Below are 11017 nucleotides of genomic sequence, written 5' to 3'. Positions count from 1 at the left end.
CATCTGTTTTATCGACGATTGGTATTTAAAAATCAAGTTTGGTGGGAAATGGGAATCTTTAGACGAAGACATGTCGTTAATAGGAATAGCCAATTTTTTTCTAAATAATTTTTATTTTTTGAAAAAACGAATGTTTGAAGTAATAGGTTCATCAAGAAAAGAAATAACTACTGTTATATCCACTAAGTTTTATGTCGCAATAGTTCCAACCGGTACTTTTATAGTATTGTCGCCGTTTAAAAAGAATATTCTTATTACAAGAGAACATCTAGCTTCTTGTTAGGAGCCGATATTTTCTCAAAATTAGTACCCTCTCGCTACAAAAATACCATTTTTCCCAATCATCAGAAAAGGGATGATATAATAACACTCAGAGTTGTGAAAATTTCAGTACTATTTTTATAAAAATGTCAATAAATATTAAGCGTACATTCTAGTAACATTTTGTGATTTTAAAACTAAGTATGCGAGATATCAAAATATTACAAATATGAAAATAATATAAAATAATGTTCACTTTATCGTTTTTTACGTATATACATGGTCTTCGAGTTATATTTGACAAGGTAATTGCACGTAATTCCTTACTCTTACGATAAGTCTTCGATCGTAACACTTAAAATATAATAAAATGATTTTTATTCTAAACTATGTGTTTTATAAAAGTTGAGAAAACTAGTTATTCTAAAATAGTATAAAGCTTGCCAAATATTTTAGGAACATTATCGCACAGGAACGAACCCATTGATCCATCAGCAAATTTTTAATGACGGAACACGGTACACGTAAACATTTTTGCGTTAAATGTTCATATTTACATTCACAGCCTTATTGATAATCTATTGCAATTATCGTAAAAGTAAATTTTATCATCAAAACCAATATTAAAATTTTGTTTACAATTCAGAATTGCAACCAATATCGCGAAATCCATGAATGTGCACATTAACAAATGACCCGGTCATAACGATATGCTTTTCGGTGCTTATCCAATTAATAATTTACAGTTACTATTACTAAGATAGATGAAATATTTGCAAATTAAAATGGTACAACAAATACTCGTGGACGTTTCTGTGATGCAAATATATAAACATAAACGTACGTCAAAAGATAATAAACTCGTTTATCATAAAATATGATCTAACTGTCAACGCTAATTATAGGTTTAATATCTGTAGCGTTTGTCATGGATACCTAAAGCTAATGTAATTCAGTAATGTTTCTAACCGTTAGCAAGCAATCGTCTATGATTACATCCAAGTCTGTTCCCCTATGCTCAGTCTCAAGAAAATAAAGCAACGAGTAAGTTTTGCACGAGCCAGTCGTTACATTGGCGATGCACGATTCGGCCGACGAAAATGTTATTCGCTATACTGTTCGATGAAACTTGGCTGATTTGCCCACTAGGAACGCCAAATCTTAACGATTCACAAGAACGACATGTTGTTGAAGTTGGTCGCGTGAGTGATCGGCGAGCTTCTTTCGCTCATGGGTATGATACAGTCGACGGAATCGGTGCTGGGCCGATCGAGAAACGAGCTGGTAACTCCGGGCTGCATGTTAACGTACCTAGCGGCATCGTCGCTATTGGAGCTGCCGCTGCCCAAGCCAGAATCTATCGCATCGCCCAACAATGGCTCGGTGCTCTCTACGTGCTCGGTCTGCTCGCCATGAATAATGTCGGCATTTCTATCTCGCTCCGCCAATTCGTCGATGTCGAGAAGAGGCGTGTCACTGGTTTTTTCGTTTTTCGCGTCAGTGCCGCTGGTAGTCAACGATGGCTCTTCCGGCCAGGGACACCTGTCGGCTGTCGTGCTCAGCTGCATTTCCATTTGGTCGGTGTGCTCCTGAACTTTGGGTTTCTCGGGACAGGCCGCTACCACTCGCGGGTTATTTGCCAAAAAGTCCACGATTTCCGGTGCAGTTGGCCTCTTCGTCTGGTCTATCGACCAGCATGAGATTATCAGTTTATCTCTGCAAAGCGACCAGTTCAGATTTAAATATTAAGTTATTCAATTTGAAGGCATGATTCATTCGTCACGTGAGAGTTAATTAGAAAATTGCCGGTCTTTTTCCTCATAATTATTGATGAAATATCATCTACTTACAATGGCGATTTAACGTTGTGCGGCACGGTCAGAGAATTACCGTCCGTGACGTACTTGAGCACTTCATTGTTACTCATGCCTTGGAAGGGAAATCTAGCGCAGGTAATAATTTCGTAAAGTAGAACACCGTACGACCAGACGTCGGACGCCGGTGTAAAAAGTCCTGTACTCAACGACTCGGGAGCCATCCACCGTATCGGAAGCATTACTGTAAGAACAAGTATGCCATTAATCAGACAATTAACTCGCAGTCTCGTGTGGGTGCGCGGGTGCGTGCGTGGGTGCGTGCGTGGTTGTGTTTACAAATGAAAGCAACGATGAAGAAATTGGCTCGTCGAGGCTTTGGCTTACCCTTCCTGTGTAATTTGTAATAGTCGTTCTCGTACATAGGCCTCGTCATGCCAAAATCGCCGAGTTTGCACGTTCGCTGAGCATTGACGAGGCAGTTTCTCGAGGCAACGTCCCTGTAAAAGAACAAGGCGAGTCCTGCTGTAAGCTTCCATCGCGTGACGTCGAGCGGTTACACCTATTCTTTTCGATGTTCGCTTACCTGTGCACATACTTGAGCTGAGCTAAGTAGCTTAGAGCTCGAGCAATGTCGAGAGCCATCCCGGTGAGCAGCTTGGCCGATATTTCTTCGTTATCCCGGCTGTATTTGCCGCCGACAAGGTGACGCCGGGCAAGCAAGTAAGTCTTTAGATCGCCGTAAAGCATGAACTCCATGACAGTCAGCACGGGCTCGCATTTAATGCAGACGGCCAATAATTTGATAATGTTTTTGTGGTCGAATCGCTTCATCACTTCGACCTCGCTGAGAAAATCGAGCTTTTGCTCGGTGCTGCTTCCCATTTTGAGCGTCTTCACTGCCACGGCCAGCCATCCTCTCTCCGGGATACATGCTTCCCCGCCGTAAACCGCTCCGAAGGCTCCTTCGCCCAGCTTGCGATTGATCACCACGTGCTCCCTTGGGATTTCCCATTTGTCGAGGCTCGACGCGTCGGGTTGTAGGTAGTCCAGACCCAGAGCTTTCATGTACTTCTCGTGCGCTCGAACTTTCTGATCGTACCTACATTATCACAGGCAGACGGTTTAGGCGTCTTGCTAGACGATCGATTTCAACAGCCTTGGATTACTCACTTTCTCTTGATGCTGATGACGATGACTAAAAGGAACAGTCCGAGCAGTCCAGAGCCGATAATATTAACTATGACTATTGCACCCTCGCAGGAAACGTTGAGCAGCTCTGCGAATCCGGAAAACACGCATTTCTTTGGTGGCTCCGAGCCGTCGTCTGGCTTTTTGCCGCTCAGCCATACGATAGCCGACGTATTTAAATCTAAATTCCCACCGATCACTTCGTTCGTTTCCTCGGATATATTTGGATGAAAATTTCCTACGATGTGGGACTCGCCGTCAATATGCTGGTAGACGTTGATTACCGGGAACCGCGAGCGAAACCCGTCGACAAACTTGATCCTACCCGATACCTATGATAAATAAAGCTCATGAGCTTGCGCTCACGGAACATGCTGTTTTCAAATCAAAATACAACTGGGCGTTTTTGTTTGGCGCGATTCACTCGCAAAGTGGCGAGGCATTAAAACTATCCGGAATCACAGGATGCGAATCTTTATACGGAAGAAATGAATGGAGTAGCATTGAATGAAACGTGGTACTTGTGGAAGAAAATTTGCACTCACCCCATAAAAGTCAGTCTTCTGGATGATGTCGATGAAGTTGGTGACGGTCGTCTCCGAGTGAAGATTGAAAAGCGCATTGGGATCAGTTTTGAACAGCCGGTCAGTAGCGTAAGCGTAGACCCACATGGCATCGTAGGCGTAGCCAGCGTAAGGTGAGGTGGGCTCGTTACGGGAGGCACAGAAGTCTTGGTAATTGTCGCGCCACTGCCGCACGGTGATGCCCTCCTGCATGAGACTGTCGTCGGGTGCAAAGTTGGCATGAGAGATGCTGAAATGGCCGTTTATGGCCCGCCTCATCTCGTCAGTGGTGCAGGGTATGGTTTCGTTTTGCGTTTTGTAGTAGTCCGCGTCGTACCACTCGTCTTTCAACCACTGCGGCAGAAACCAGACGTAGCCCTACGGGAGACAGCCGCTGCACGTTAAAGGATAATCGGGGCACGCGTCGACCGCTGTCGGCATTAACGCAAGCGACATGTATATTTTTTTTACCTGGGCAGCCGTCATTTCCAATCGGTAGGCCTCGCACATAGCTTGTCGAGCCACCTGATCGTTAACATCGGATATTATGATTCGCGCTCGCTTCTGCTTCAAGTCTTCCAAGTACTGCAGTCGCATTATTAATGGCGGTCAGATGACTATCGAGGGCTGAGCAAAAGCAGATGGAACTTACCTTGGTTAGGGTATCGGGTTTCCACTCTCGTGGAAACTTGATATTAGCTACGAATGTTATGCCATTGGTCCGCAGCATGTCTTGCATGTAGGAAATGTACTCGGTGTACTTGAGGCCGTCCTCGGAAAAGGCAGCGACTCGGTTCCAGTTGAGCTTGTTGAGCAGCTGCGAGTAGACGTATTTGTACTGCCGATTCTCGCCGATGGTCCTGAACAGATACGGGTACTTGGTTTTGTCGCTGAAGCCAGAGCCCTCGGCGCCATAACTCATGATCGCCGTGTGATAATGCTTGGACACACCGGCCAGCGGCTCGATCGTTTCGGAGCAAGCGGGTCCCAGTATGCCGATGAGCTTGTGAAACTTGTACTGTAGAATGTAGTCGATGAAGGCCTTCATCACCATCTCACTCTTGCATTGGCCGTCGTTCACGATCATCTGCAAATTGTAGTCCCGCAGAACGGAGACGTCGGCGTTGATGGCCGTTCTGGCCATTTGCGCCGCGAGGACGATCGACTTAGCCGTGTAGAAGGTGCCGCTCATCGGGAAAATTCCACCCACGTAGAGGATGCTCTTGTCCTCTTGCCTGGGCATCCACTGCTGGAGGGTGAAGTTGGCGTTGTCCCGCAGCCATTCGCAGGCGACGTCCTGCTCGATGAGCGCCAGCTTGGATTCGCTGCTGTACTGCATGCTGTTCAATTTCTCGTTGTACTTGTTGATTAGGCTCTCGTACTTGTCGTCGCTGTAGTGCATCAGTTTGATCGACTCGTAAGCCAATTTGGCGATGGTCGGGAAGTCGCCCCACATGAGCTTTTCCAATCTCTTGGTCTCGTACGCGCAGCCCTGGCTCGCGCCGCGAGTCTGGCACCTCGGGAACGCGACGTTCACGAACTGGCGCTCGTTGGGTATGATGTTGCTCGGCGTCCAGTGCACTACGACCAGCGATCGCTCGGGCGGCAACGAGCCCGAGCTCTGCTGCAGGTACTCTTTGGTCAATGATTTGATTATTTGCCTGAGGTGCGGTCCTACCCAAACGACTTTGGCGTAAAGCTTCCAATGATCGATGTGGTCCTTGACGAACTTGGTCGTCTCGGCGTAAGCGCCGAGCACCAAAGCGCACGGTTTGTTCGACTGGCACTGAGCGGGCACGTACATTCCGCCTTGGCAGAACGCCTCTCGACAGTAAAATTCGGCCTCGTCGTTGCTCGTGACGCTCATGATTTTGCGGAAGTTCGCGTCGCTGACGGCGAAGCGCGCGGCAGTCTCTTGCTTGGTGAACGTCAGCCATGTGTCGGTCTGCCTTGACAATCTGCTCGGTATGAACCAACCAAAGTGACCTGGCGACGTTATCAAGCCGACGGGCAACACACTCAAGTTGGCGTCGTCGGTGCGGCTGTTGAGGGTCCCCACCGTATCGTCGAAATCCGGAGGAACCCATACTTCCATGTTGATCATCACCTTTGGCGTTCTGTTCAACGAGCAAACGGCATCGTATCAATGTTCATCAATTACGATTCCGGCTTCATTTCTTATTTGCTCTATACTTACTCGGCAGATCGGGCCCCAGACAGCTCGGTGATAGTCCGCGTTAGATCGAAATCATCCTCGGTCTCTATCAATGAAATGTTTGCGAAGCCGAGTGCCTCTTCAAGGTAAATCTTGGCAACTCTGCTGACTAGCCTCTGGGTTGTTACCCTCTTGGCTACGCCAAAGGTTATATTTACCGATGTTTCTTGGATCCGAACTTCTCGCTTAGGGTTCACTTCTGTCGATTTGAAAACAAAGCAAACGCATCGACTGTCAATAAATTCCAACTTGGATATCATCGTAAATCTTTGCTACCCGTTTACACACCTTGTAACATCGTTAGGCATTGATTCGCAGAGGCAGCCGTTCCGAAGAAGGCTGCGGCGAGCAGTAAACACAGTAAGCTCCGTGTTCCCCACATCTTGACTTTCATCTAGAACATGCAAGTGGTGATTTTTGAAAATGCCGTCCAATGGTGGGTCTGCAAGTGGGCATGCATGACTCGGCGCTGTTTGTCGCGAGTGATTTTCGCCTACGCGAAGTGAAATCGTCCGAGACGGCAGCGACAGCGCGACAGCGCGATCGAGCGGCGCGCGAGCCAAACGGATGTTAACTTTTTGACAATGACGGATACGAGAGCGCGAGCGGCTCGCCTCGCGAAAGTCAACGATTATCGCGCGCACGCTCTGATTTTTAATTCGTTTCTCTCTTTTCCTTTCGAGCGCAGAATTCACGCTCAGAATTGACACGAGCGCGCGCGCGTGCAGCTTCTATTTATAAACTTGTTTATCGAGCCTCATTGTCCCGCTGGCACCCGTGCGCAGCTGTATAGAAAGTATCCAATTTGACGCGCGAACGCGCGTCCGAGAGAGCTTTCCGTGTATTCCCGGCAGCTCGCGCTCTTCGACAACGCGATCGTCGCTAAAAATAAAAGCCTACTCCGCGAGAAACAGCCTGCCGGCGAGCGTCCTTGAAGCGGCGCGCATAATTTTCGGCAACGCAATAACAGCGCGGGACCGAGGGACCGCGGAGGGGAGAGTAGGGGAAGAGAGGCGCACGCGACTGATAACCCAATCGGAAAGCTGCGTGTCGGGGAACAAAAAAGAAAGACAGGCCTGCCGCTCGGCATCTGCGTACACCTGTGCGCCCAGCTGACTACGTAATCTGTCGCACGGAATGCCCGAGAGGCGGAGCGCAAAAGGCCCCGTCGGTCGGCGAGCGACGTCACGGCGGCACGAGGAGTCATCGGCGCGCGCAAGCTCGCGGCGATGACTAATCGCGCTGCTCCCGGCGGCGCATCTTGTCGCGGCTTTTACGGGGAGGCAGATTGATGGGGAGCTCGGCGCGTCGTGGTGAAAGTGTGCCACGCGAGCGACCGCCGATCTATATAAGCTCGCGAGAAGCGAGAGTGTTTGTTTACGCGCCGCGGCGAGCGCCGACTATTCTTGGCCGTGGCAGCATCGCGCGCCACATTGCGACACAGTGTCTCTCGGCACTGTCGCCAGTCGCTCCGTCGCGCTCCTAGGGACGCCGCTGGCACGCGCCCGACCAAATAGCACTCGCGCGCTTTTCCAATGGCGTGTAATCGGAGTCTTTGTTCAGGCGCGCGGTGCCTGAGCTTCCTTCTGGTACTTACACCTCTTGCTCGCAGTACCCAGAGCGGATCTCGAGGCTTCTTCGCATCCCGACGACCTCCTTTACACTTGCAGGCGTGCTCTGCATACGACGCGTACCGTCGATTTTGCATGCTTCCTTTTTTGCCCTCGCGCGAGATCACAAGCCAAATCAGGCGCACGGCAGGGCCTTGACGCGCGCGTTATCGTCAGTCCTTATCGAAACCAGCTCATTCGCGCGAACGCTCGACAAAATTGATTCGCGAACGGCCGTTCTCCTTGCGACTTGTTGTCGATCATTCGCGTGGTTAGGCTGATAGGTAAGCGACAGTGTGTCAACGGCCTTAAAGCTCGCGAGTGCAAACGCAGCCGTCTGGTGCCGCGAAAGTTAATAATAAATTTCGTCCGAATTAACAGTATACCGGTTGCAAGACATCTCTCTCGGCGCAGCTGCCATCTAATTATGACGGCGACGAGAGAGAGAAATCTGTGAGCGCATCAGAAAGGAAACGAAAAAAACAATTGCTGGCTTCTCGATAGAGATTCGGAAATTGGCCACAGGACAGGATCTTGAGAGTAAACTTTGCCCATTGACGGGCGTGTGAGAAAAACATCTTGGCGCTCCCCCCACCCTTCTCTCTCTTTTGTGTCAAGTGCTCGTTGCGAGCGCACGCGAAACGAGGCGAAAAAAGGGAACAGCAACCGCCTGCCGCGCGGGTTATCTTGACGTCAGCATCTGCTGTTTGCTTCGACTTTTATAGGCGTGCAGACGCGCGTATACGCATCACAGGCACGTTGCGCACCATAAGAGCGAGCGACGACGGGCCGAGGAGGAACAGTTGTCGAAATGCCGTCAGTGAGCCGATTCTCCGGTAAAGGCCGTCAGGTCACGTAAAGCGCTCCGCTATCGCGACGATGCCGTGGCTCACGCGTGATTCACGCGTCGCGTATGAATTGGCGCGAAACGCCGCGTAACTGTTGCGCGCGTGCACGAATCGTTAGAGGCAACAGTTGCGGCACAATCAAGCTCGAAACGCGCGTCAGCGACGACGACGCTCGTAGCTGGCTGTTGTAGAGTGGCGAGATATGACATTATGCACGTGCGGTGACGTCCGACGACGTATTTTTCCTGGCGTTCGTGCGAGCGCATTTTAATAATAGCATAATGGGCTGTGAGGAGCGCTGAAGCGAGTGAAACTTGAGTCGCCTCGACAGAGAGAGTGCAACGACATTACGACGATTGCCGTAGCCTCGTATCCTTTGAGCAATATCCTTCCTATGCATGCGGCGCTTTCACTGCAGCCGGTGGCTTCGTGCAACACAGGTGAATCAGAACGAGGTTAGAGTCCCGCTTCAGACCATGGGAGGTAATCTCGCGACGACCCCTCTAATTATAGAGAAAGAGAGGGAGGGAGGGAGGCTGGAAAAGCTTTGAGAGACGCTCTGGAGCTTGGCGATTTCTATCGACTGGGCTTCGAAACCAGATTTAAGATACGGAGCAGTGCAGGAAAAACGCCTGTACTTATTAACCTGATAGTTCAAGTAGGATGGCTAGCGACCAGAATAAAAGCAAAGCAGATGATCTTTGACGACATTAGAAATTTCAATCGTAAATGCAAGACCGTGTAGCTTGATCCATTGTCGAGAATCTAGTTTGACAGCTGTCAGCCGTGATTAGCACTTTTTTCCACACTAAAGCTAAATTTCTTGCCTGGATCTCGTACAGTGGCTCATGCTCACGGTTATTTCTGGTGAATAAACGAACAGGTTCCGCGGCGCATGCGAACTTTGTACTTTTGTATAAGGCTCGCGGGTCGATTCACGCCGCAGGAATGCCCGCAAATTACGCTCCCCGCTCGCCGAAATGTCGTGAGCGCGCGGAGGTATCGCCGTCGCGTACGCCGTCTGTAACACGAAAATGAGCGCGCGCTCTCGCTCGAAAACTATCGTGTCTAAAAGCCCAATCGCGTTACCGCCGCGAACGAGTAAATTGGCATTTCCCAAAAGATTGTTTCGTTTTCTCACCCGATGCTGCTGCAACAACGTGTATTCGCCGAAAAATCAAACAACTTATTTTCGGGCTATCGCGCGTTTCGCTTTCGTCTGTTTTGCGCGTACGTGAGAACGTCGGATAAAAAAGTCCACTGTTGCATAATTAAGATCTGATTGGAGCTCTTGCATGCACGGCAAGGCAAGATCAAGTTTTATAAATACAGCTGTAAATAACAAAGAATCAAGTGAGAAAAAGAGGAAGAAAGTGAAGCAGACGAATGCTGATTGGCAGCAATTTGCCACGAATGAATGAAGAAAAATAGCGCACAAGTATCAGGCGGCAGCTAATCTTATCTCGTTGGCGTCGTTCAGACGAAGAGCCGATGGAAAAAAAATTGAACGAAAAAGGAAAGAATCCTATGCGAGTGAGGGCCGATATTGACATTCTGCATCTTCCAACAGCTGATCGTTATCGTATACAAGCACAATAACGTCATAAAACAGGGAACAATGCTCGCTCCGACTCTTTGGTGAGGGGGGAGGGGAAGAGCTTTCTATGCGAGCGCTGGAAAATCAAGCAACAATCGATAGACAAACGATTGGATGCTAATTCGATCGGCACCATAGGACTCCCATTGAAAGAGGAGGTTAACAATTGACATCGAGAGGTTGCGAAAGCTCTTTGTATATATTGCGCTTGCCGGGTCAACGTAAATTAACGGATCCAGCTCTCTCTCTCTCTCGCTCTCTCTCTCTCTCTCTCTCTCTCTCTCTCTCTGCGCAGCGCTGAAGGTCGAGCCGCGTGATCGATGGCGCTGCACTCGCGGAAAAATAGATTGATCGCGCAGACACTTATATTTAGATTTTGATTAACAATTATTACCTTTCCGTATCCACCTTATCTTCATTCATTGCCGTTGTCGTAGTCGCGCGAGAAAACACGTCGTACGGATGTAACCAGTGACCGTCTCTTTGTTCCGCTTTCGGCAAATCGTAAAATTTTCATCTGCGTCAGCTCGTAAACTTTTTTTACGTTTTCGCGCGACGATCGGTGATGAGGTTATATTGAGAGATTGTATGACTAGCAGTTCCGCGTGACGTGAGCGCAATCACGGTTATCTAAGCGCTTGAGGGGAAAAAAGACAAAGAGATTATTTTTATTACTGTACGGCTGTTGTTGTTGATGTTGTTGTTGTTTTTGCCTATTTTATTTTATAATACTTTCACAATGTGTCCGGATCGACGACTCTGCTACCGTTCCTCAACAAAAAATTTAACGGACGTGGTAATGACGAGATTCACTATCGTTTTACAGACTTACGAAATGAGTCTTTCGTAATTTTCGGTTTTTTTTCAGTCGGAAGTATTAACTGGAGATGAATAGACGTTTATTATCGATATGTTTAT

At 48.6% G+C, this 11017-nt stretch overlaps 1 protein-coding gene across 1 annotated transcript; it reads right to left on the bottom strand.

Moving 5' to 3' along the window:
* Positions 1-266: 266 nt before the first annotated feature.
* LOC131670746 (uncharacterized) lies at positions 267-7916 on the bottom strand. Its single transcript, XM_058946630.1, has 11 exons — positions 7642-7916; positions 6333-6438; positions 6027-6243; positions 4482-5946; positions 4301-4414; positions 3812-4207; positions 3249-3598; positions 2662-3177; positions 2463-2575; positions 2112-2319; positions 267-1977 (listed from the first exon to the last, which is right to left on the bottom strand). Exons 1-11 carry the CDS (start codon positions 7750-7752, stop codon positions 1431-1433), a joined length of 4143 nt encoding a protein of 1380 aa, XP_058802613.1. The 5' UTR covers positions 7753-7916; the 3' UTR covers positions 267-1430.
* Positions 7917-11017: the final 3101 nt, after the last annotated feature.

The sequence above is a fragment of the Phymastichus coffea genome, unplaced genomic scaffold, assembly GCF_024137745.1.
Source record: "Phymastichus coffea isolate CEN01 unplaced genomic scaffold, Cenicafe_Pcof_1.1 PCOF00115, whole genome shotgun sequence".
In the NCBI taxonomy this organism is placed as follows: Eukaryota; Metazoa; Arthropoda; class Insecta; order Hymenoptera; family Eulophidae; genus Phymastichus; species Phymastichus coffea.
This window is presented reverse-complemented; position numbering and strand designations above follow the sequence as displayed.